At 59.3% G+C, this 24738-nt stretch overlaps 3 protein-coding genes across 6 annotated transcripts in view; 1 reads left to right on the top strand and 2 right to left on the bottom strand.

Annotated features, from left to right (window-relative positions):
- Positions 1–289: 289 nt before the first annotated feature.
- Positions 290–5078, bottom strand: LOC135447789 (contactin-4-like). The gene is made up of 6 exons (XM_064712862.1): positions 4919–5078; positions 3258–3587; positions 2899–3168; positions 2681–2740; positions 2281–2332; positions 290–1615 (listed from the first exon to the last, which is right to left on the bottom strand). Exons 1-6 carry the CDS (start codon positions 5076–5078, stop codon positions 1612–1614), a joined length of 876 nt encoding a protein of 291 aa, XP_064568932.1. The 3' UTR covers positions 290–1611.
- A 3549-nt stretch (positions 5079–8627) lies between these two features.
- On the top strand, positions 8628–15180 carry LOC135447838 (tumor necrosis factor ligand superfamily member 10-like). Its single transcript, XM_064712957.1, has 5 exons — positions 8628–8959; positions 10788–10934; positions 11200–11236; positions 11691–11798; positions 12032–15180. Exons 1-5 carry the CDS (start codon positions 8684–8686, stop codon positions 12463–12465), a joined length of 1002 nt encoding a protein of 333 aa, XP_064569027.1. The 5' UTR covers positions 8628–8683; the 3' UTR covers positions 12466–15180.
- A 2693-nt stretch (positions 15181–17873) lies between these two features.
- LOC135447837 (H(+)/Cl(-) exchange transporter 5) overlaps positions 17874–24738 on the bottom strand; it is a 28093-nt gene continuing 21228 nt past the window's right edge. For all 4 annotated transcript variants that reach the window (XM_064712954.1, XM_064712953.1, XM_064712956.1 and 1 more), the window contains 5 exons: positions 23653–24195; positions 22868–23054; positions 21379–21777; positions 19694–19910; positions 17874–19334 (listed from right to left, as the gene is read on the bottom strand). In XM_064712954.1, coding sequence (XP_064569024.1) covers positions 19244–19334; positions 19694–19910; positions 21379–21777; positions 22868–23054; positions 23653–24195 — 1437 coding nt within the window. In that variant the 3' untranslated portion in view covers positions 17874–19243. The remainder of the gene's footprint in view (positions 19335–19693; positions 19911–21378; positions 21778–22867; positions 23055–23652; positions 24196–24738) is intronic.

The following is a 24738-nucleotide window of genomic DNA, read 5'->3' as shown; positions in this document are numbered from 1 at the left end:
GCAGGGCCAGGTTAAAAATACCCTCACCCAGATTTGGAGCAGAGTTGTTGGGCTGTTCTTAACCCCAGCTGAGTCCCTCGGGCTGTCACTGCCACAGGAGGAGGGGATGGGGGTGCAGGAACCCCACAAGGGGAGTAAATGATGTCCTCAAGAGGAAGGGATCATGTCCCAGAGCCAGACACCAGGACAAATCCAGCATTCCCAGGTCTGCCACCAGCCATGTCCCACCAGGAGCTGATTCCTACCCCAAACATCACAGCAACACCCTCTGGGATAACACACACTCTTTATTAGCAGCAACATCAACAAAACACAAAGTCTTCAAAACCATTCACAGACAAACTCCCCAAAACATTTAGAAAAGTATTTCTTGTAAAACATGTGGCTACCTTTTACACCCTCAAGTGCAACAGAAAACATGACAATCTGCCCTGCAGCTTCCAACAGGGCTGGAATCTCATTTATTCCACCCAAACTCCTCTGCTTCCTTTAATGGCTCCACAAAAGCCAAGGCTGAGATGGCCCCTTGCTAACAGCCCCTGAATCTCCCTGTGATCTCTCCCATAATTTTCCAGTTTGCCTTTGAGAGGCCCCCAGCCTGCTCCAGGGGTGCTGAGGACTGGCTCAGGGAGGGCCCTGGACCTGGGATTGCCCCCTCAGATTAACAGGAGGTGCAAATGTCCCGGGGTGACCAACAGTGGGGTCCAGCACCTGGGAAAGCACCCAGGTCTCTCCAGGCTGGGGATGCCTGCTCTGCCTCCAGGCTCAGCTGAAGGAGCGACATCCCCTCCACAGCCAAGCCTAGGAGAGCCCTGCAGCGGCAGCACGGGGAGGGACAGGACAGCAGGGGACAGCAGGGGACAGGAGCAGGGCTCCCTGCATCTCGCCAGGCCAAGGCCGATGTCACCTGCATGAGCAGCAAATTGGAAAGACAAGCTCCACCAGCACTGGTGCTGGGAAGAGGAGGGGATGTCCCCAGGGATGTCCCCAGATCCTGCAGGGCTGGAAGAGATGGGCTCAGGAGCATCCCCACCTCAGGCAGCTGCAGGGATTTCCCTGGGATCTGCTGTCAGAAACTGAACTCCTTTGCTGCTCCCCCATTCCCTGCCAGCTCCCGCTGCCTCTGCTCCCTCCAGCTGCACACCCAGCACAGTCCTGCCCTTCCTCCTCCCTCCAAGGGTCACACGGAGCAGGATGCCCAGAGCCTCAGCCCCTGAGCCCCCTGGCAAAGCCCTGGCACAGCAGGACACCGGGAGGGCCCGGGGAGGCAGGGCTGGCACTGTGGCACCTTCCAGCAGCCCCAGGACTGTGGATTTGCCCAGCTGGCTCTTTCCAGAGCCAAGAGCCCATCGAGGCCTCTGCAGGAAGCCAGGAGGGTGGAGGGAGGGAGCAAGTACATCCCTCTCCCCAGGGATGCACAACAGGAAGAGCAGGACAACATAGAAATAGTCCAAACCAGTGTTTTCCAATAAAATATTTGCAGGATCTGGCAGCTTGAACACTTCACAGGTGAGCCCAGGAGAGGCTGGGATGGGATGGGATACCTGGCACTCCCAGCAGTATCCATCACCAGGGTCACCAGGAAAGAGCAACAGCAGGGCTGGCCCAGCTCTACCTGCAAGGACAGAGGGCCCCACGTGAGCCATGTCCTGGGCACTTGGACCCCTCCAGGGCCTCAGCCAGCTCAGGGTCCCACACTGGCAGGGGCAGCACCAGGAGGTCTGGACTTCTGCCCTACTCCAGATTCCAGGAGCTACCCTGGCCAATTTATCTGTCTGGAGTTCCCTGGGTTCTGGCAGCACAAGACACCTGAGAGCTCCTTGTTTGTAACCCACCACATCATGGGATGGGTTTTCCATCCTTATCCTCTCCATCCTTACCCTCACCCTCCAGGAAGTTCCAGTGAACAGCCTGAGTGTGTTTGTGGTCACAGAGGAGGAGTGATTTCTGAGAAAATCTAAAGGATCACTCACTTCCCAGAAACCTCTGGAGTATTCAAATCCCACCCATTACTCAGAGCTAAGGTAACCAGGAGTGTCAGGTTCTGGGTGGAGGAATCAGGAATATTTCCAGAGTGGGGATTAAACAGAGGAGACAGCAAACCCTTTGAGCCTCCAGGGTGGGAGAGCAGCCTCTTACTAGAGAGGCTGGAATAGCACCCTGAGCTCTCCTACTTCTCCAGCTCCATTGGACCCAGCCAAGGATAAGTTTGGGCTTGTAGACAGAAAATTTTGGCTGGAGCAAGGAGGCCACCTCAAGAGGGGGCTGAAGGCATCTTACCAACAGTTGTCACTGTGTTCCTTCTCCCTTCTCCAGCACCAGACAAAGACACCTGAGGACAAAGCAGCAGCATCAGAAAATCCCAGAACCGTTTGGGTTGGAGGAACCTTCAAAGCCCATCCAGTTCCTACCCGTGCCATGGGCAGGAAGAACTTCCACCAGCCCAGGCTGCTCAGAGCCCCACCACCACCATCATCAATGCAGGCCAGCATGACCTCCTTGGACTGGGGACACTCTGCTGGAAACAGCAGCTGTGACAAAACCCAGCCCCTGCCCACGGGATGCCAGGGTGGGAAAGCCAGGTCCTGGCAGGGATGTGCCACATGGGACCCCTTCACCCACCTCTGGTGGCCGCAGCACCCACCAGCCAGAAATCGGACAGAGCCACCTCAGCACCCACCTGCGATCAAGCCGATGATGACACAGGTCATGACCACAGGCAGCACCACGTGTGTAGAGTCTGCAAAGGGGACAACACAGAGCCTCTGCACCAGAGCAAATTTAACCCACTCACAGCCTCCCAGCAAACCTGTCTGCTCAGCACAGGCAGGGAGACAGAATCCCTTTTCTGCGGCTGTCCCCCTGTTTTTTCCCGGGCAGGGGAAGGAATACACTCACGGTGGACCTTGAGCAGGAAGGAGGTCTCGTTCTGGCTCACGGCGTTGCTCACCACGCAGGTGTAGTAGCCGCTGTCGCTGATGGACACCCGCAGGATGACGAGCGTGGTGTTCTCCACAAACTGGATGCGCTCACTTTCCACGAGCGGTTGCCCATTTTTCTTCCACCAGTAGGCGTCTGCCGTCCCGTGCACCACGCGGCAAACCAGTTTGGTGTTGCCTCCTGCCTTCACCAAGGAGTTGCCCACAATTTGTGGCGGGGACAGCGGCTCTGGGAGAGGCAGAGGCAGCGTCAGCGCTCAAAGCCGTGGCAATCCCGGCTCCCGGGCCCGGAGGAGGGCTGGCCGCGGCAGCACTCACCCACAACGCGCAGATGGAACCAGGCCGTGGCCTCCTCCTGGGCCCTGAGGCGGTAGAGGCGGCTGTCCCCGCGCTGCAGCACCACCTGCAGCGACAGGTTGGACTCGTTGAACGTGGCGCGGTTCTCGAAGAGCCGGGACACGTTGGGGGGATGGCGGAAGCCGTAGGTGAGGATGACCCCCTCCTCCGAGCCCGCCCGGTACTCCCAGGCCACGGCGCGGCTGCCCCGCAGCGCCGGGGCCGTCAGCAGCACGGTGCAGCCCACGGCCGACACCAGGCTGCCCGCGGCCGGGCGCAGGTCGGCCGAGTAGCAGGGAGCGAGCGTGCGGGCTGCAAGAGAAACAGGAGTCACCCTACAGCCGCGGGGACCCCAGCTCATCCACCTGCGAGGTGCTGCAGGAGCCCTTCCTGCCTCAGCCGCAGAGGGAATTATTTATAGAATCATGAATCATGGAAGGGTTTGGGTTGGAAGGGACCTTAAAGATCACTGTTTCATGGGCAGGGACACCTCCCACTGTCCCAGGCTGCTCCAAGCCCAAATGTCATACCTGGCCTGGAACACTGCCACGGACAGTGCAGCTACAGCTGCTCTGGGAAACTTCTGCCGGGGCCTCACCACCCACACAGGGAAGAATTTCCCCCAGTATCCCATCTTACCCTGCCCTCTGTCAGCAGGAAGGCATCTCCCCTTGTCCTGCCCCTCCATCCCTTGTCCCAAGCTCTCCTGGAGCCCCCTTAGGCCCTGGAAGAGGGCTCTGAGGAGCCTGAAAGGGGCTCTCCTGGATCCTTCTCTTCTCTGAGCCCCCAGCTCTCCCAGCCCGGCTCCAGAGGGGCTCTGGGCCTCAGAGCAGCTCCGTGGCCTCCCCTGGGCTCTCTCCAGGTCCCTCCTGTGCTGGGCCCAGGGCTGGGGCAGCTCTGCAGATGGGTTCTCACTGAGGGGCAGAGGGGCTGAATCCCCCCTGCCCACGCGTTGGCCGGGCCCTGCTGAGCTTTTCACCCACCCACAGCCCCAAATGTGTCAAGCAGGGCCATGGAAATGCTGCCTCCTGCTTTAGGGGGCACAGACGGAGCTGTGGGACCCTCGGGCACAGCCCCCCCCTGCGGGCCCCTGCCGGGAACCCGCGCTGAGAGCCGAGAAAAGCCGCAAGTCCCTTCCCGACCTTCCCCTAAAAGCTTTTCTCCGGGATTAAGGCGTGCCCGAGCCTGGAGTCGCCTTCGCGTCTTAAATCAGGCGCCAGGAAAAGCTCCCCAAAGGCGGGAGTGGCTCCATGAGGGGGGGACAGGGGGTCCCGCCCGCCTCCCCCCGCGGCCCAGCTCGGCCAGACCCGCCCAGAAGGGCCGGGGCAGAGCCGGGCACCCGGGCGGGACCGACCCGTCCCGGCCACCCCGGCCCCGGGGCTGACACTCGCCTGTGACCCCCGGGGCGGCCGCGGCGCTGCCGGGGGCGAGCAGGAAGGGGAGGAGGAGGGGGACGGGGAACATCTGCGGGGCCGCGGGCGACAGCTCCGCCACCGGCCTGGGGCTGCTCCTCTGGGCGGGACCGCGCGGGGCCTGCCCGCCCTCCGCCCCCTGCTCCTCTCCTCCTCCTGCTCCTCTTCTCTTCCCCTCTCCTCCCCTCCCCTCCCCTACTCTCCCTCCCTTTCTTCCCTTCTCCTCCTCACCTACTCTTCTCTCTTCTACTCCTCCTCCTCTTCTTCTGTTTTCCTCCCTCCTTTCTCCTCCTCTCCGTTCCCCTCTTCTTCCCTTCCCCTCCACTCCCTTGCTCCCCTCCTCCGTTGTTCCTCCTTCCCCTCCGTCCCTCTCCCCTTTACAGGACTCCATACCCAACGCACAGAACCCCTCAAGGTGCTGCCTCCTCCCGTCCCTCCTCTGCCTGTCACGGTGTAAAACCCCCAAATCCCAGCTCGGAGGCACCGGGGGAATGGCCTCACCGTGTCCCGTCTCCTCAGGATCCCACCTCGGCCATAAAACCCGGGGCTTTAACCTGGAGCAGCCCTGCCCGCTCCCGGCAGGGCTGTGGGAAGGACGGGACGCGGCTGGGGCGCTGCTCCTGCAGGAGACTCACCTCGGAATCTCCAGGCGGCATCGGGACAATGTTTTTATCCTTCCCCAGGAGCTGGGGTAGTGCTGGGGGCTTTGTGGCAGGGAAAAAAAATCAATCCCCGGGGGAGGTTCTCCGGGAGGACATCAAGAGAAGTAACGGGACACAGGTGTGGGCAGGCAGGAGCCCACGCAGCCATCCCAATCCCACTAGAGGGAGCGAGGAGATCAGCTGTGCCAGGAGCCGCTGGGAGCGGGGAGCTCGGCCCAGAGAGGGAGCTGCAGCAGAACTTGCCTGTCCTTGTGTCTGTCCTTGTGTCTGTCCTTGTGTCCGTCACTGTGTCAGTCACTGTGTCTGTCATTGTGCCTGTCATGGTCTGTCCTGTCACTGCCTGCCATCCATCGCCGGAGTGCGGGGACGCTCCTGGCCGGGGTGTGGATGTCTCGGGATCTGCTGTCCCGCCTTGGGATGTTCCAGAGGCTGCTGCTCCTCATCCCTCCTGGGAAAGCTCGCAGGTCCAGGGTTTTATGGGGCTCCTCCATCCATCCCTTCCCTGCCAAACTCCCACCAGCAGCACAGGGAGCGCCCCTGGGTCCCCACAGAGCCCTTCTGCTCCTCTTTTCCCTCTCTCCCTATGCCTTGGCTCCCAACCTCCACCAGCCAGAGGCCAGGAAGGGCTGTGAGGATCAGCCTGTGTCCGTCCAAGCCAATGTCCTGTCCCACCTGGGTGACCAGCCATCCCTCCAGCAGGCACGTGTGAGCCTGCAGCAGCTCTGGAGCAGCTCCGATGCCGCCAGGCAGGGAATGTCTCCACCTCCTCTGTGATAACAGGGACAAACAAACGCTGGCCCCAGCCCACGGGCAGGAGACAGCCAGGGAAGGGCTGGGGAGCTCCCAGGGTTGCAGGGAGGAGGTTGGACGCCTGAGCCTCCCGCTGGAAGTGCGGTGTGATGAGGAAGAGGTTTTTCCCAAAAACCATCTCAGCACGGGAACTGATGGGTTCTGATCGAAAGACAAACATCTGAGGGCACATTCCAGGGAGGTTACAGCACTCCTGAGCTGCACGCCATGACTTCACGTCGCAGGGACTGCTGTTTCCTGAGGGAGGACCGTGTGGTCAGCCCCGTTTGGAGTCGTCAGCCGCCGGAGCCGGTGCCGGGCTGGGCTGAGAGGAGCCGGCCCCGGGACCGCCCCGGGAGGAGCATCCTGCACTGACCCAGCTCAGGGGGTCTGCCTTGGCCATCCCAGGAAACACAGAGAACAACTACAATTGCACGTTCCACCATCCTGCCTGATGAAACAAATCCAAGGGACAGGCTGGGAAATCCCAGATGCAGCTCCATGTCCATGTCGGCATCTCCTGCTGATTTTCCCCCATCCCAGCCTCACTGAGAGCACCAGGAAACCCCAACAAACCCCTCTCCTGCTCCCCTGCACTTGCTCTGCACCACGGGCACTGAGGAAACAGATTTCCAGGCTCTGCCTGACCCGGCTCTCCCAGTGCACAGACCAGGAAACATTAGAAGAGAAAAACAACTCCTCAGCCAGGATTGAGGCATGCTTTTCCCCCTGGCCTCCACCCAATTTTCTCTGCACTGTTCCAGTTCTGGTCTGCCCTGACTCACAGACAAACCTTCTCTCTCCAAGAAAGCAGCCCCAGGCTCCAGTGTTCTGACTGCTCCTGGTTTCCCTCTGCCCCTCAGCAGAGCTCAGCCATGTCCCTGTCCCATCCCACAGAGCAGCACACAGAGCAGTGGTCCCAGGTTCCTTCAGCACAAACATCTAGGCCCCAAATGCCAAATCATAGAATTGTGGTTTGGTTTGGTTTGGTTTGGAAGGGATCTGAAACCCATCCCATTCCATATTCCACCCCCTGCCATGGACAGGGACACCTTCCACTAGAGCAGGCTGGCAGCTCTTCCCCCCTCACCTGGCTCAGCAGGTCCTGAGCCCTTTTCCTGAGAACAACCAAGAGGGTTGATTTATCAGGGGATTTTTTCAGACATAATTACTCACCTCCCAAACCAGCCCCCTTCCCAGACTCCATGGAAGTCATCTCGCCTCCGGAAAGATCTCTATGCCAGGGCAGGAATGGGGCTCTGGCACTGGGTAGACACTGAGCTGGCAGAGAGGCAGGGAAATCAATCCTGAGCCTGGCAGATGCTTTGGGGTGGGAAATCCCCTGCTCTGAGCCCCTGGGGCTCAGAAGAGCCCCGGCTTCATGGTGCTTCTGGGGACACTGCAGGGTCAGACGTCCTGGGGATGGGACAGCCCCCGGGGCAGCCACCTCCATGATGGTCTGGGAGCTGCTGAGCTGCCTGGGGTCTGGGCTGAGGCCACCACCCTCCCCAGGGCCCAGCAGGACAGGAGGGAGCGGTTCTGCAGGGACACCAGTGCTCCTGTGCTTTCTCAGGTCTCACTTTGATTTCACAGGTAACAGCACCTGGAGCCACAGGCTCACCTGAACCTGGAGCCGCTACGGCAGCAGCAGGGAGCAGCAGCTTGTCCCACCTTCCTGCTTTCAACCTGCTCCACGTTTCTTTTGTGGAGCAATGGGAATGTGACCCAGCAGCAGGACAGAGCCTGGGGCTCAGCAGGGATGGGCAGGCCTGTGCCCACTCCAGGAGGGCAGAGTGGGCATGGCCCCCCCAGCAAGGCCTCCAGGAGATGCTCAGCAGGTCTTGCCCCCCTGTCCTGAAAACCTGCCCCTCTCTGAGCCTTTGCTGGTGGCCAGAGCTGATGTGAGCCCTGTCACCAAAACCTGGCTCGGGTCGTGTCCTCCAGCCCTAAGACCCTCTGTTCTCAGCCCCGGGGTCTTCTCCCCTGGGGTCACCCCAGCAGCTCCCACACTGTCCTGTGATGGTGGTATGAAGCATATTCATAAATCATGGAATGGCTTGGGTGGGAAGGGACTTTAAAGCACACCCAGTGCCACCCCCTGCCATGGCAGGGACACCTCCCACTGTCCCAGGCTGCTCCAAGCCCCAGTGTCCAGTCTGGCCTTGGGCATCGCCAGGGATCCAGGGGCAGCCCCAGCTGCTCTGGGCACCTGTGCGAGACCTGCCCCCCTCCCAGAGGAGAATATGTTCCCAATATCCCATCCATCCCTGCCCTCTGACAGAGTGAAGCCATTCCCTGTGTCCTGTCTCTGTGTCCCCATGAAGTGACACTCTGGGGCTCTTTGGGGACACGCAGCGTCCCCGCGGCCCCGCTGCCTCCCGAGCTGCAGTCCCGGGGCCACCATCGCCCCCGGCGTCCCCTCGGTGGCCACGGGAGACCCCGCCCCTTCTGCCACAGACCACTCCCCCAACCCCGCCCCGCCCCGTCCGTCCGTCCGTCCCGCCGCGCTCGCACCCGGGGCAGCGGGACCGGGACCGGGCCGGCCATGGCCCCGCACCCGCCCGGCGCCGGGCAGTACCTGCGCTCCGACAGCGGCGGCTCCGACACTCCCATGCTGCCCAAGGGCGCCGCTGCCGGGCCCGCTCCCGGTCACTGTCCCGTTACCGCTGCCGCTCCGGACGGCGGCCCCGGTGCGGCGCGGGGGAAGCGGCGGGGGCGGTGCGGGCCGCTGTGGGGCAGCGTGGCCGTCATGGCTATCCTGGCGCTGCAGATCGCCTCCACCACCGGCCTCTTCGTCTACTTCACCATGGCCATCTCCAAGGTGAGCTTTGTCCCGGGACCGGAGCGGGGCTGCGGCCCCGGGAGTCCCGGCGGCTGCGGGAAGGCTCTGCCCGCTCTCGGACCTCGCCTCTGCCCGCTGCGCACGGCAGCGACCGGGGCCCCAGGGAGCCGCGGGTCCAGCTGCGGGCTGCGGGGCGGGCACTGCCCCGCGGGTCCAGATGTGGATTGGGGGGTGGGCACTGCCCCGCGGGTCCAGATGTGGATTGGGGGGATGGGCACTGCCCCAGCTCCCCGGGGAGCCGCGGGTCCAGATGTGGATTGGGGGAGGACGTTGGCCGAGCTCCGCCCGGAGCTGCAGATCCAGCTGTGCAGGCGGGGGCGGAGGGGTGGGCACTGTCGCCGATGCAGATGTGGAGAGACGGCGCCTTTGTCCTGGGCCCGCCTGGAGCTGAGGTTTGCACTGCGAGAGGGGAACTCTGCCCTGCGATCCCATCGCAGTCTCCAGCCGCAGATGGGGGTGCGGGGGGACTCCCTTGCGCTTCAGGCCCCACTGACCCCTGGTTCTGGCTTCATCTCTCCCTCCTCCCATTCCCATCTCCCCTACACTCCAGGACTCCCAAATCCTCCTCGCCCCCTTTGTGAGATGCTGGCAGCCCCATTCCAGCAGCTCTTTGCTTGCTCCAGTCCAGCCCCGCCAAGTGTGCTGGGATCCCGCCATTCCCACCTCCCCCGGGGTCAGTCGGGCAAAACCACTCCCAGACTTGGCCGTGAGGTCTGATCCTTTCAACAGCCTCGCCAGCCCCTCCCCTCAGCTGTGATTCCGACCCACAACAAGCCCTCAGCAGAGGGAGGGAAACGCCAGTCAGGAGATCCATGAGTAGAGGGAAATTCGGAGCTGGCAGCAGCTCCGTGGAAGCCGCCCTCATCCCTGAGGGCGCGGCAAGAAAAAAAAAAAAGGGTCCTGCAGTGCCAGACATTCCACAAAACACACCAGAGCCAGGGAAGAAGGAAAAGCCCTGCCGCGGATGCAGGGGGAGTAAACAGCCAGTCTGGATCCAGCGGAGCATCCTTCGGAGTGGGCTCCGGCCCTCCTTCGGCCTTTGTCTCCATGCCCGGGTCACATGAGGTCCCGCTGTGAGGGATTTACATGAAAGGCGGGGAGAGGAGGGGAATGGGGAGACACAGCCCCAAGGAAGAGGCGGGGGGAGGAGAAAACCACTGTAGTGGAACAACTTGGGCTAATTTCAGAGGCCCGTCACTGGATCTGTGCTGGGAGTAGGGAGTCAGTCTCCTGGAGCTCCCTCAGGCCCTGGCACGGGCTCTGAGCTCTCCCTGGAGCCGTCGCCAGGTGAACACCCCCAGCTCTCCCAGCCTGGCCCCAGGGCAGAGGGGCTTCCGCCCTCGGAGCATCTCCGTGGTTTTCTCTGGAGCCGCTCCAGCAGCTCCCCGTGCCGGGCCGGCCCCGGTTCCGCGGGCGGGCTCCCGCCGCAGGCAGCCCGGGGGAGCGGCCCTGCCCGGACACGCTCCCGCCGCGGGCACCCCACGGGAACGGCCCCGTCCCGGGGAATGCGCTGCCACCCGCGCGGGCAGGGGTGAGCAGGAACAGCCTGCGAGCCCTCCCGCCGGGAATGGCCGGGGCAGGGCCGCCCGGGGCACCGGAGGGCAGAGATGAACCCAGATCCTTCCAATCTGACCTCACAGCGCTGTGCTGTGCACACAGAGGCTGAACTGATACCAATATCCCGGTTGTTCTCTGAGCGCCCGGGTGCTGCAGGAGCCGGGCTGAAGGCAGCTGCCCCCTGCTCACACCCCAGCAGGATCCCGGCTGCTCTGTCCCCGTTTGTCATCACGCTCTGTTTCCATCCCAGCTGAAGTCCCAGGCTCCGGGCAGCGCGGAGGAGCTGCGGTGTCTGCAGGCGCTCAATCAGCAGCCCGAGGGCTCCAGCCTGGAGAAGCTGAGCAGCAGCCAGGGCTGCCTTAAGCTGGCCAGCACCATCAAAGCCTATGTGGCCACGGTGAGCCCGGGACCGGGGGCGGATGGGGAGCTCCTGGTTGTCCCCGTGCCTCAGTTTCTCCATCCGCCTCAGCAGAGCAGTGGGAGGGGGGAATAGCCAGGATGGTTCAAGGTGGGAGTGGGACTCGAGCCCTTCACTGGGAGGAGGTGGCAGGGCTCAGAGACAGCGTGACAGGGAAGGTGATGGAGGCTTGGAGTAGGAGCTCAGGCATGGGGAACCCCTGTGTTACCTTTAACCAGGGAACTTTGTCTTCTCTGTGGCACAGGTGACCGAGAACATCATCCGCAGGAACGCTGTGAAGGGTGAGTCCCTCCTGGGCCAGAGCCTGACCCCTGGGAGCTGTGATCCAGGGAGCTGTGATCTATGGGAGCTGGGATCCAGGGAGTTGTGATCCAGGGGAGCTGTGACCTATGGGAGCTGGGGTCGCAGGAGGCCAGCAGGGGGTGGCAGGGGCAGTCACTCCTGGGGCAAACTCCGGTGCTGTAAGCTGGGGCAGGAGAGGGGAGAGCCAGGATTGTCACTTGCCATGACAGGCACACGTTCTGGGAATGGGCTGGGGGACAGCCATGTCCATTTGTCCGGAGGCTGGGGAAGCAGGGCCGTGGCACTCACAGATGTGTTGGTTGATGATTGACAAGACTTTTCCATCCCTCAATAACCTTTTGCTCTGGTGGGTCAGTGGGGCATTCCCTGCCCTGCTGGCATGGGGCCAGGTGGCCCCACGCTGTTCTTACAGCATCTGTCCCTTTCCTGCAGAGGCCTGGCAGAACTACTTCAACACCTCAGAGGGGCAACTTCCTCCCAAAACAGCTGGGAAACCCTCAGCACATCTCACCCTCCGCCCACAGAGCCTGGCTCAGGATGGTGAGTTGGGGAACCTCTCTGGGCACTGCTGGGTCTCCAAGATGGGAATGGGAGAGATCAAAGGGCAGGGGACCAGGACGGTTGGGCGGCTGATGGGGAGAGTGACTCCTGTTCACTGCAAGACCACCAAGCTCCAGCCCTCCGAGCTGGATGAGTGGGAAGGAGTCAGAGCCACCCCCTCCCCTGATGTGACCGTGTCAGGTCGCTCCCCTCAGGACTCTCCCTTCCCGCAGGACGCTCCCAGCGCTCCGGGAACCTGTCCCAGTCGTGCCGCCACGCCATCACACACTGGGGGCACGGCAGCCTGGTGTCCCACGTGCAGAACATGACGTACCGGGCGGGGCGGCTGCGCGTGGAGCAGCCGGGCAAGTACTACGTGTACGCGCAGATCTACTTCCGCTACCGCGGCGCCGGCCGCGACTCGGGCCCGCAGCTGGTGCAGTGCATCCAGTGGCAGCCGGCCCACAGCCCGCCCGTGCTGCTGCTCAAGGGCGTGGGCACCAAGTGCTGGGCGCCCGAGGCTGACTACGGGCTCCACGCACTCTACCAGGGGGGACTCTTCGAGCTCAAGGCCGGTGACGAGCTCTTCGTCTCCGTCTCCTCCCTGGCCATTGACTCCAGTGACACAGCCGCCAGTTACTTCGGGGCCTTCCGGCTCGACCTGTGACACCCCCTCCGCTCCCACCTGCCCCTGGACAGCGGCCAATGGCCCGGGGTGGCACAGGGTTCTTATGGCTGCTTTGTCCCTTGTGGTGAGGGATGAGCCAAGAAGGACACAGGGGTGGTGCCTGCAGGACCCTGCTGTGCTCTGTGCCACCCTCCAGCGTCAGCCAGGAAGGGTCTCCAAGGGCCTACAGGGAACATGCACAAGGAGGGACCTCCTAGCCCTGGCGGCACAGCACCTACCAACAGCTCCCTGCAGCAGGAAAGGCACCAGGGCCACATCTGCCACCGCAAGACAAAGTGTCCCCATGGCAGGGTGACACCCTTGAGTCTGATGCTACCTTGGGCAGGGCTGTGGGTGCCAGGACCTGGGGCTGGAAGCACCCCGGGACACAGGGCTGGCACCCCTGGGGCACACCTTGTGGGGATGGGGCAGGTCCCGTGTCGGCCTCTGGAAGGGAGTGAAGGAGTTTCAGTTTGGGAGAGGAAAGCCTGGGGCAGCAGCAGCGATGGGTGCAGGGAGGGCAAAGGGCAGGACCGTGACACCGCAGCAGTCCCCAGCCCTGGCACCACACCTGGCACGTGGCACTGGGGCACGTGGTGCCCAAGCCAGGCTGCAGAGGACCAGGAGCTCAGCACGGCTGCTGACCAAGCACCTCTTCCCATGTGGATTTTGTCCCCTCCAGCCCTCATGGACAGTGCAGTCCCCACTTCCTCACACCTCCAGCCCTGGCAATCCCTGCAGGATTCCAGCTCTGGGTGAGCCCAGTGGTCACAGCAAGACCTTGGAGGGACCAAACCAGCCCTGGGGTGATGGACGCCAGCCCAGAGGCCAAAGGTGGGTTCAGGCAGGGCAGAGCAGGGCCCAGCTGGCTCAGCCCATGGCCACTGGGTGGGCACAGCCCCCTCCCTCCTCCAATTCCCCCTGTACTCTCTTTATCCTACTAAAACTGGGGGCATTTACACAGTGGCAGTGTGGGCTGCCACGGGCACGGGGCTCCCAGGGACGATGGAATAAAGCCTTGTACCCCAGCACAGCTCTGGCCCCTTTGCACCCAGGACACAGGCCGGACAGGGTGGACCCAGAGCCAGGTGGAGCAGGGCTGGGGCGCTGCCAGAGCTCCAGACAGAGCCCAGCAGAGTCTCCTGCTCATCCTGCACCCACAGCCCCCCCAGGGCCTCTGCAGCCCCCACGGACACCCGAGGCAGTCCCACGGGGATGTGTTCCTGCTTCTCTACCCAGAGCCTTCATTCCCGCAGGGCTCTGCTCCTGCAGAGACCCCAAGAAATCTGAGCCCATCCTGGCTCCTCCTCTGCACCCATCAGCTCCCAGGGGTCCCAGTGCTCCTCCTCTTTGAGTCTGGGGTTGCCGAGTCCATTGCAGGACGCAGCCCGGCCCCGGGGTCACCGACGGGCTGTTCCTGGGCAGCTCCTGCCATCCCTCCTGCAGCTTCCCAGGCCTGACTCCCAGCCCTCCACGTCCTTGGCCGGGGCTGGGGCTGAGCCAGGCAGTTCCCACATCCCCCTCCCCAGCTGCTGGGCATTCCCACTCTCCAGCCCCCATCTCCTGCAGGCTCCTGCCCCAGGGGGTTGATACAGCCCCCACAGCACGGTGCCACCCTGGCACCTGCACTCAAGCACCTGGACCGGCCCCAGTGCAAGGGAAGATTCCCCAGCTCATCTAGAACCTCCAAAAGCTCATCCAAAGCCAGAGAGCACCAAGAGCAGCCTCGTGCAGCCTCCAAAGGGGTGACAGGGCTGATCCCCCCTTGGCAGGGCCCCATCTTCCCCGTCCCCTTGGAGGGATGGAGGGAGCTGAGCTGAGCCTTGGCTCTGCAGCACTTGGCCCTGGAGCACACTGGGCTCTTTTCCAAAGCAAGAAAAGTGCTCCAAACCCCTCCATTCTAAAACCATCCCCCTTCCTCTGTCCCAGCCACCTCGGTGACCCTCAGCAGGGCTCCTGACACTCTCAAACACCCCCGGGAGCACCGAGCTTATCCTGGCTCTGGCAGCAGCCATGGGAGACCAAAGCTGAAGCAGGGACTACAGGAAATGCAGCAGGTGGTTCCAAGATTTCCTTTGAAAGGGAGTTTAACAGGGCCCAAGGGAGCCAGCAGAGGCTGTGTTTGCCGTGGAGGAAGCAGGGAAAGCAGTGAGTGGGGAGAGCTGGGCTCGGTGCCAGCAGGCAGTGGCCCACCCCGCTTTCCTGGAAAGGAGAGCGCTCTGGGTGGGTGGATGGGACAAGGAGATCTCCAGCAGCATCAGGGCAAAGAGCAGCCTCACCCTGCCTGGGGAGAGCCCAGCTGGAATTCCTCACTGTGAGGAGCTGGCACAGGTTACCCCGAGAGCCTCAGCCCCTGTGGCCCCTCTGCCTCCCCCACTGCCCTCCCTGGTGCTTCCAGGACTGGACACCCCCAGCCTGGCCAGGCCGGGCTCCCTCCTGGACAAGGGGATCAGCACCAGCAGGAGAACCCAGCAGCATGAAATCCTGGCCTCCACAAAAACTGCCTGAGGCACCTGTGCCAACAGTACCTGTCCCAGGACGTGCTCCAGGACAGAAAGAACAAAGTGTGGAAAGACCCGGATGAGGACACACCACTGTTCTCTGACTAAAGAAACAAAATCTGCTGTGCAAATGGAGTAAAGTTCTAAAGATTTCTCACACAACTTTTCTGTTATTGTTAAAACTGTTTATTAGAAATAACAACTCACTATTTTAGCGTGTGTATTGCTGACAAGTTCACTGTAACTCCTGCTCGAAAGCGAAGTCAATGGTCTCTAAACCAACTCTGCAGCCTCCTCTGCCAGCACCTCCCTCAGGCTGGGGACAGCCACAAGAATAAACAACTCCCCATTATCCCTTCTGACCCTGTCCCCAAAACCGAGCGCTCCAGCTCCCCAGGCAGCAGCACATCCCTGCAGTGACAGAGCCTCAGAGCCCCCCGGCCCTTCCTAAACACCTCAGGCTGAAGGAGGACAGGGTCAGAAGGAACGTGGGGAGAAATTCCCTGTGAGAGAGGTGAGGCCCTGGCACAGGTGCCCAGAGCAGCTGTGGCTGCCCCTGGATCGCTGGCAGTGCCCAAGGCCAGGCTGGATGGGGCTGGGAGCAGCCTGGGATAGTGAAAGGTGTCCCTGCCAGGGCAAGGGTGGAGCCAGAGGAGCTCCATGGCCCTTCCAACCCAAACCATTGCAGAATTCTGTGATTCCCTCCTGCTCTAACCCAGCCTAGGAGGTGGGGGGGGTGATTGCAGCACTAATAAAATCTGTACACTGACCTGATTTCCCATGGCCTCGCCCTGTGGATTCAATCCAGACCCAAAGTGCTTCCTGCAGCTGCTGCCAAAGGACCCTCTTATCTCCACTGCCGAGGAGCTGCTTTTACCTCAGCCCAGGGCGTTCATAGCCCTGAGCCTTCGTCTCTAAATAAATCCTGGGCCAAAGGCTCTTTTTTTCCTTCTTTGTTGTTATAAACCAGCTCATTGCTCTTTCCAAGTCTCCATCCCTGCCCAGACACGATCTTGTTTTACTTTCAAGTCCCCAGCCTGGCTCGAGTTCACAGAAGAGAGAGGAAATCCACGCCGAAATCCACGTCACCCCGGCAGGAAATCATTCCTTGGGACACTGTAAATAAAGCACACAAAGGGAGGCAGCGGCGGGGAGTGGTGTGAGCCCAGCAGCGCCCCTCGCTCTGCCCCAGGGCGCCCCACCAGCCACCGCACCCCGGGGGGAATTCAGCCTGAAAGAAGAGGGAAACAAAACTGAAGCTTCTTTCCTACAGCACGGAGGATTCGTGGGGCTGCGGGATGCTCCTTAAGCCCTGAGGAAAACACTGATGCTGGGGCGCTGTGGGAGGGCAGGGGAGGCCCGAGGCTCAGCGCATCCCTTGAGCAATCCCAAGGATTGGCTCGGAAGGACCTGGAAGGGCCGTTTGGTGCAGTCCCATCCCAGCTGTGCTGCTCCCAGCCCCTTTCCCGCGGCCCCACTGGGACCCCAGGGGGAAGAAGGGACTTCTCTCCTTTCCAGGAGCAGTTCCGGTGCAGGCCGTGGCTCCCGGCAGCAGCGGGGCCGTTCCCCGCTTCCCCCTCGCTCTCGGCAGCCCCGGCTCTGCCCGCGGCGGAGGGAGCTCAGCGCAAGGGAGGGAAGCGCTGAGCCAGCCCCAGCCGGGCGCGGGCCTCCCGCACCACTCACCCACCATGCTTGCTCCTTTCATTCCCCCGTGAGACAAGCTGGAGACATCGGGAAGGAATAATCCCACATTTAGAGAAAATTCCTCATTTTGTGTCCTGTTCAAATCCCTGCACTATTCCACAGAACCAAGAAACCAGACTGGTTTGGGTTGGGACTTTAAGATCAGCTCAGCGGGAGGCTCAGAGTCGGCTCCCTGCAGTCCCACCCTGCCCTTCCAGCATCCGACAGCCGAGTGCACCCAGCCTTGTCCCAGAGTGGCCACCAAAGTCATGGGTCATAAATGGGATATTGCAAACCCCCTCCCGGTCCTTCCAGGTCACTCATCCAGTGGATGCAATGGATGGACCTCTCCAACTCTGTCCTGCCTCCCCGTCTGTCTGTCTGTCTGTCTGTCTGTCTGCCGAAGGGAACCACATGGCTCCTCCTGCAGTGAAGCAATGGAAGAGCAAGAACTGGACTGGGCAAAGCTCTCTCAAGAGCTGCGAGTTTGGCACCGTGAGCATTCCAGGCCCTGCTGGCACCCGAAGGGAGTGCCCCCAAAGCCCGGCCCTACTGAGCTTTCCCTGCCCTTCCCACTCCCACCCTCCCGGACTGCACTTTCTCCAGGCAGCATCCAGGAAACCTCTCCCACTGAAGACACCATGCATGGCACAGACACAGCAGCAGCTGAGGAGAGCCAGGAGCTGCTGGGCAGGTGTTTCCTGCCCCAGGCTCCCATCCCCATTTGGCAGAGCAGCTGCAATTCCCTCTGACAGCTGCTCCCTGCCCTCCTTCCCCGGGAGCAGCTGGAATGAGCCAGCTGGGATGGTCCATCTGGGATAACCCTGCACACAGATTTCCCTTTTGGCACCTTACCTTTGCACTGGCTGCTGCAGCCTTCCCACAAGGAGAGGAATCCACTCATGGATCATGGATCTAATTGAAGCAGGACCACATTTCTCAAAGCTGGGACCCTCCTGAGGATGGTAAGGTGAGGAGAAAATAGAAAAGCTTTGTGTTTCTGCTATCCCAGGAAGAGCAGTACACAGGACAGGCATTCCCATAAAGGAGCTCCCAGGGCACTGGGAGAAGGCAGCTTCTTCCCTGAACTCAGCCCGAGCTCCCAGGAGCATCCACCTGCCCTCCAAACAGAAAAAAGGGCATTTAAAGGCACAACTGTTGCTGGCACGGGCTGAGGCAAAACATGAATTTCCACCATCTCCTGCTGCACAAAACCAACACAGATCAGTCCAGGCATTTATTTCCCAAGCAGAAGGAACTGAATCCATCAGTGACATCTCAGGTTGAAGCAGCTTTGAGCTGTACAAGGATTGAGACATCAGGTGGAAGCAGCAGAGCAGGGACTGGCTGCTGGATGGCTTTGGAAGATCAAGAATCTGGCTTTTGCTCCTTGGAAGGACAAGGAATTTGTTTGTATCAGAGAGATTTTGAGAGGGACCCAGCCAAGTCAAGCCAGAAGTCCCCACTGCCCACAAACATGAAACTGAGGCCAGGATGAAGAGCATCAGTCTCCCAAGGCATCCAGAAGCCTCCCAAATTCCAGTAAATGGGCACAGTTTTATGTACAGGAGAATCCTTTGGTCAGCACTGGAACAGGGACCGAGCACAGGAGGCTGTGGTGGGAAGGGTTTCTTGCATAGTTGTTGGCCAAAGGAGACCTGGGAATTCCCTGCTGGAATCCAGGGCCAGGAGGGAGCAGGGACAGCACATCTGTGCCCCTGGCACCGGGCTCTGCAGCGGGACAGGGTGAGGAGGAGCCGCCTGTGCCACGTCCTGCACCACCGGGGTTGGGGAAGGGCAGGAATTCAGGACTCAGCCTCTGGGAAATCAGTGCTCAAGGGAAATCAGAGAGAAGGAATCCTTGGGAATGGATCAGAGAAAGGCAGCAGCATGGGAAGACACCTGTGAACTCTTCTTATCTCCTCCTTGGGGTTCTTCTGACAAGGCAGTGGCAGGGTAATTAATATATTCACTAATTAATCAAAACCAGCATCTTCCCAATCAGAAACTGGGCCCCATTTTAAGGAGATCTGATGGGGGGAAGGGGGTTGGTCTACTGGGGTTTTTTTTTCCTTCTTTCAGCCACGCAGCCTCAGCCAGCTAAATTTTCTTTTTCTCTCCCCTATTTTGGCTTCCCAAGGTTGTGATTTTTCCCAAGGGGACAAGTGGGAATACACCACCCTGAGCCCAGCCCTGTCCCTCTGCCACCACCTCAATACTGCTCCTTCCACACCTCTGGAAGTGCACAAACACCTTGGCTTTTCCTCCCCACATTCGTAACAGCAGTTCCAACAAAAGAAGAGGAGGAAATACAATTCTCTAACATTTTGCTTTTACTCCTTCATGGAATCTTTCCAACGCAACTTCACAAAAGCAACGTAAATAAAGTCTCTTTTATCTCTTCTAAAAAGAAGATCATGTTCCACAGATTCCGTAGTGCAATTCGTTATCTGGTAGAAAAAAAATATCTTCTTCAGCTCCATGGAGGAAAACGCTGGAAACAGTTCCATGGTCTCAATAAAAATAGGAAAGTCTACCCAGGATGGGCTAGAAAGTTCCAGGTATGTGGGACACACAATCCCTACAGTCTGCCTCTAGTTGAAGAGGATGGAATCGGGGTCCTGGTTGGCCATCTGTGCAATGTGCTTTAGTACATCCTTTTTGGTAATGATCCCCAGCAGCTTCCTGAAAAATGAAAAAACGCTTTTAATGCACCCACACTGCCAGAAGGGACCCTGGCAAGGCCACTTGAGCCCCTTACAGGTGCCAAAGAGTCTTTTGGGGTTCAAAGTGACACCCCAGAGAAAGTACTGCACCCTCTGAGGGTGGTAAAACACTGACACAGGCTCCCAGAGCAGCTGTGGCTGCCCCATCCCCAAAGTGTCCTGGGCCAGGCTGGACAGGGCTCGGAGCTGGGCTGTCACAATTGCCTTTGCCAGGCAAGAGCTGCTCCAGATCCAGCCCCAGCTGGATCCCAGTCCCCTGTGCCCTGGATGGCTTTGGGGGGAGCAGGGGGTTCTGGCCCCAGGCCCCAGGACTCCTACCCGTTGTGAGTGACCAGGCACTGGCGCAATCCCAGCTTGCGGAAAATGTCCACCACGATCTCCATGGGCGTCTCGTCCGTCACCGTGAAGGGACTGAGGTCCAGGATGCTCCTGAGCTTCAGCACAGACGGGGAGCTCGGAGGCAGGGGGGGACAGTAGTCAGTGAAACAAATAATTGAGGTGCTCACGATCCCATCCTGCTTCTTGCGGGCGTTTTCTGCAAAGAGAAATATTTGAATCAGTATCAGCACTCTGTTCCTTTTCCACACAGAAGAGCGTTCCCGTTCCTCAGCTCACATTTAATGGCCTTGGAAGACCTTTCCTTCCCTTTACAGAGCTGTTCCCACCCAAGGAGGCTGTGGTGGGTTTCCAGCCTTTCTTCCAAAGGGAACCATGGAATCATTAAGGTTGGGTAAGATCCTTAAGACCATCAAGGTTAACTGTCGACCAGCACCATGGTCACCACTAACCCATGTCCTCAAGTGCCACACATTTTTTGGAACACTTCCAGGGATGGTGACTCCAGGGCAGCCTCTGCCAGGACTGGACAACCCTTTCCATGAAAATATTTTCGCCAATATCCAACCTAAACCTCACCTGGGCACAACTTCAAGTTTTGTCCTGTCACTCATTACCTGGGAGAACCTCCAAGATCTCCAAATTTCCACTGCAGGATCAGCACATCAGCTTTGCCCAAAGCCAAGGCATCTCATTGTACTCTGGCCAGGTAAATACAAGTTCTGGAGACCTTTTAACTTCCCAGTTTTTAGAGGAGGTAAATAAAATGCTTTGTACTTTCATGAGTCACTGATTTGGGTCCCATGCAGAGCAGTTAAAGGATTATTTTTAAGCACTCAACAACTGGCACAGGCTCTGTGGATGTCATGAGGGTCAGGAATGGAAAACAAGTCAAGTGCTGGCTGGCCATCCCCCAACCTTCACAGCAGTGCACACACAGCTACTGTGGGTACCTGCCACGCTGCAATCTGACATCAGCCTTCCAAGGCTTCCTGGGAAGGACCAGGTCTGGCAGCCCAAACACCAGGCTAGATATTCAGAATACTTCAGAATATTTGGCATATTTAATCATGAAAACCCAAATCCCATCCTGTGCATCACTGTGCACAGCTTGAGGACAAGACCATTCTTAATGAATCCCTGGAGATTCCAAGGAACCCAAGTGCAGAAACTCATGGTGGTACTGCAGAAGGCAGGCAATGCACATAATATCCTGATGCACTTGTTCCCCTATTTTATTCCATATTGTCCCAGGCAAGCAGTGACAGGGCAAGAGGACACAGTCTCAGGCTGTGCCAGGGGAGGTTCAGGTTGGACATTAGCAGGAATTTCTTCCCAAGAAACTTGCTAACCTTGGAAGAGGCTGTCCAGGGAGCTTGAGTCCCTATCCCTGGAGGTGTCCAGGGAAGGCCTGGATGTGGCACTCTGTGCTCTGGGCTGGTGACAAGGTGAGGATCAGACACAAGTTGGACTCAATGATCCTGGAGGGCTTTTCCAACCTAAATGATGCTGTGATCCTGTGACAAGCCACCCTGTCCTCCCCATCCAAGACAAGCAGAGCCCACCCACACTGCTCGGGGATGCACCAGCTGGCCCAGCCACCAGCACCAGGTCAGTGACAGCGGCATTAATGACAGCACCTTCACCCGGGCAGTGCCACCCCTCACCGATGGAAATGATGAGGTCTCTCCTGAGGACAAAGCCCACGAGGCGCTGGGATGTCCGGGACACCACCACGGGGTAGCCGCTGTAGGTGGTGCTGGTGACGATGGTCTCCACGTCCTCCACGGTCATGGTGTCCTGCGTGATGACCGTCAGGGGCGGGTCGCTCTTGCGCGGCCGCATCACGTCCATGGCGCGCGTCTTGTGCGAGAACTCCTCCTTGGCCTCCAGGAAGGGGTACCCGTTCAGGCGGATGTGCGCGTCGTAGATGCCCTCGCGGCCGATGGCGTCGGCCACCCACTTGCTGGTCATGGCCGCTGCCATCAGGGGCACGATGTACTCCAGCCCCCCGGTGAGCTCGAACATGATGACCACCAGCGACACAGTCATGCGGGTCACACCCCCTGCCAACACAGCACGGCTCGGTCACCTGGCACTGTCACACAGCCCCCGCCTCTGGAGAAGGGTGGTGCCAGCACGGCTGGGCTGCCCCGCTCAGCAGCACCAAACACAACCAGAGCAGCACCAAAGCCTCTGTCCTGCCACAGCACCTGGCACGGAGCTCAGGGGCTCTGCGGGGTTTTGTCTTGGCATGGTTGAATTACACTTTTGAGATTCAAGTCCCAAAATTACTCCCAAATATTTTACGGGAGTTTTGTTCCAATTACCATTCACCCTTCAGTGCTGCCCAGCAGTAAACAGAACCATTAATGAAGTCAAAGTGTATTTATCTTCCATCAGTTACATGCAAACAATCCCACAAGGGTCTGGGTTTGAAGGAACCTTGAAGTCTATCTCATTCCAACCCCTGTCATGGGCAAGGATCCCTCCCACTAGATTGGGTTGCTCAAACAAGGTGTATCCCCTCTAAAAAGGCTAAAGATGGGGTTTGGTGGCATGTTTTTAGAGGAGTTTCTCCTGATAAAGTAGTCCATTAGGACTCCTATACTATTCCACGGATGAGGGGACTGGGAATTGTGAAAGTGAAGTTCAGTCACATGCACCCAGTCTCTCCAAGTCATCCAAGAGGAAGAAGTGTTACTGAAAAACAGAGCACTTAAAAGCAGAATTGCATCACGAGATTTAAGGCCAGAACAGGAAGTAAAATGAATTAAAACCCCACAGGAAAATTCAAGTCCCTGGGCAGCCTCAACTGTTCTGGCTCCCACATTTAGGAGATCCCCACTGCAGCTGCTGTGCCCAGCACTGGGCTGGAGATGGCAAAAGAACACCACCAGGGTGAGGAACACATGGCACGCTCTATTACAGTTTCCTGGGGTTCCTGACACCAGCTCTGATGGTCAATCACAACCACAGCTCTTCAGCCACAGAATCACTACAGGGTGGAAGGAGATCGTCTTTAAGGCGCCTCCCAGCCCAAACCATTCTGTGGTTCAATGATTAAGGCAGGGATAACCTCTAAGATCAGGGAGTCCCACCATTCCCCCACCACAGCCCCTCTTCACAGCCCACCCAGGCCCAGCCCCAGCTTACCCAGGCAGGCAGCAGCGCCCACCATGGCGTAGAGGCCGGGCGTGATGCAGTCGGCGCCCGGGCTGCACCAGCCGCTGAAGATGGCCCAGTCATGGTGGTAGAAGGCCAGCTGCTCCACGGCCACCCCCAGCAGCCGGCCTGCGATGGCCCCCACGGCCATGCTGGGGATGAAGAGCCCCGAGGGCACCTGTGGGAACACGGGCAGTGAGCAGCAGAGCCCAGGAACTGCACACAGGAGTGGTGGAACCTCAAACCAGAGCGAGGCAGAGACTTTGCTGGAGCTGAGCTGGAAGGGACATTCGAAAAGTCATCTAGTCCAACCCTCCTGCAATGAGCAGGGACATAAAAACTGTCCATCAGCTCACACCTGGGAACTGCACCTGCAGCTCCAGAGGCTGCACCGAACAACTTCCAAACCCTCTGAGCAAGGAACAGCTCCAATTATGCATTAACAAATTAAGACACTGATTGCTTTGCAATTAGTTCTTTCATCTAAATCCCATATTTATCAAAAAAGCTTGAGGCAGGATAATTTAGGAGCATTCTGTGTCTGGAAAATGGGATGTGGAGCCCTGAGGCACCAGTTTTGTGACTGCATTTGGTGCCCACAGTCAGGGCTGGAAGGTTTCTACTGCCCTCAGGTCCAAGCAGCAGGACAAACAACTGCAGTCTCTCCCCTTCTGACAGAGCTTGGGGGAACACATGTCTGGTTAGAGAGGAAATAAAACTTTAAGGGTTCTGAAGAGCATGGGAAGAACATGATCTCCTTTACAGGAAACCCTCACCTTCATGCCAAAGGTGAAGATTGTGATGAAGACCTTCATGATGAGGGCCAGCGCCAGCTGCCACATGGCCGTGTACACGCCGGGGCCAGCGGCGCGGTCGGGCAGATCGTCCCCCTTGGTGCTGTTGAAATCATTCACATACTCGCAGAGCTTGGACGAGTCCAAAATGCCACAGTCATTGAAGAGCTCCGAGATCAGCTCGCTGGTGCTCATCCTGGTGTACTCGTTGGGGAAGGCCAGGATGGCCGTGATGGCCGTCACCACAATCACCTCCAGGACCGGGTACTTGCCCAGACGCGTCGTCTTGCGCCGCCTGCACCAGGCGATGTTGCTGCGGATGAAGAAAGCTCCCCAGAGCCCACCAAATATCCCCAGCAGGATGAAGGGCACCAGCTCCAGCAGGTGCCATGGCATGTGGAACTCCACGTAGAAGAGCACGAGGCGGCTGTTGCCGAAGGGATTGATGGAGCGCAGGGTGAAGGCGGCGACCAGTGCAGCGAAGAAGGAACGCCAGAGGGTCTTCAGAGGGAAGTAGTAACTCACCTGGAGAGGAGAACCAAGCACATTTGGTCACTTGAACACTTGGCATGGCCCCACTGCAGGGAAAAAAGGCAGGACAGAGATCCATGAGCACTGGCTCATTGCCTCCTCTCCAGCCAAGCACCCCAGGCTTGCTCTGGAGCCCAGTTCAATGAGGACTTCAGTGAGGGGGACGGGCCCTGGCCTGCAGCACGTGCATGTGTCCTCTGTGATCCCTGGGGCGACTCACTTGGGTAATAAAACCTGTCACACATCAGCCATGGGCTGAATTGAGAGAATTCTGTGGCTCTGCAAGGTCCAAAGTACCAAACAGCAGTGCCTGCCATCACTGCCACCAGCTATTGCTCAGCTGAGCAAATCCATCCCAGCCTTCCTCTGAAATCCATCCCAGCCCTCCTCTGAAATCCACTCTGGTACTCTCCTGAGCTAAACAGCAATGGTCCTTTCACATCCAGATCAAGAGATTAAGGATTAGGTGGTCCTTGGGAAGAAAAGAGGATTGATAAACCAGAGAAGTTTGTTCCCACGTGTAGGTGTAGAAGAAGG

Source organism: Zonotrichia leucophrys, chromosome 4A, assembly GCF_028769735.1.
Source record: "Zonotrichia leucophrys gambelii isolate GWCS_2022_RI chromosome 4A, RI_Zleu_2.0, whole genome shotgun sequence".
Classification (NCBI taxonomy): Eukaryota; Metazoa; Chordata; class Aves; order Passeriformes; family Passerellidae; genus Zonotrichia; species Zonotrichia leucophrys.
Note: the sequence above shows the minus strand (reverse complement) of the source record. Positions and strands in the feature narration are given on the sequence as shown.

What these genes read in the sequence shown, in the direction of transcription:
- LOC135447789 (XM_064712862.1), bottom strand. Translation starts at nt 5,078, where the DNA reads ATGGAGTCCTGTAAAGGGGAGAGGGACGGAGGGGAAGGAGGAACAACG. An exon ending in CTTCCTGCTCAAGGTCCACC is followed by an intron (nt 2,741 to 2,898) that starts GTGAGTGTATTC and finishes TCCCCTTTGCAG; the next exon opens with ACTCTACACACGTGGTGCTG. An exon ending in CATCATCGGCTTGATCGCAG is followed by an intron (nt 2,333 to 2,680) that starts GTGGGTGCTGAG and finishes CTTTGTCCTCAG; the next exon opens with GTGTCTTTGTCTGGTGCTGG.
- LOC135447838 (XM_064712957.1), top strand. Translation starts at nt 8,684, where the DNA reads ATGGCCCCGCACCCGCCCGGCGCCGGGCAGTACCTGCGCTCCGACAGC. An exon ending in CCGCAGGAACGCTGTGAAGG is followed by an intron (nt 11,237 to 11,690) that starts GTGAGTCCCTCC and finishes CCTTTCCTGCAG; the next exon opens with AGGCCTGGCAGAACTACTTC. An exon ending in ACAGAGCCTGGCTCAGGATG is followed by an intron (nt 11,799 to 12,031) that starts GTGAGTTGGGGA and finishes CCCTTCCCGCAG; the next exon opens with GACGCTCCCAGCGCTCCGGG.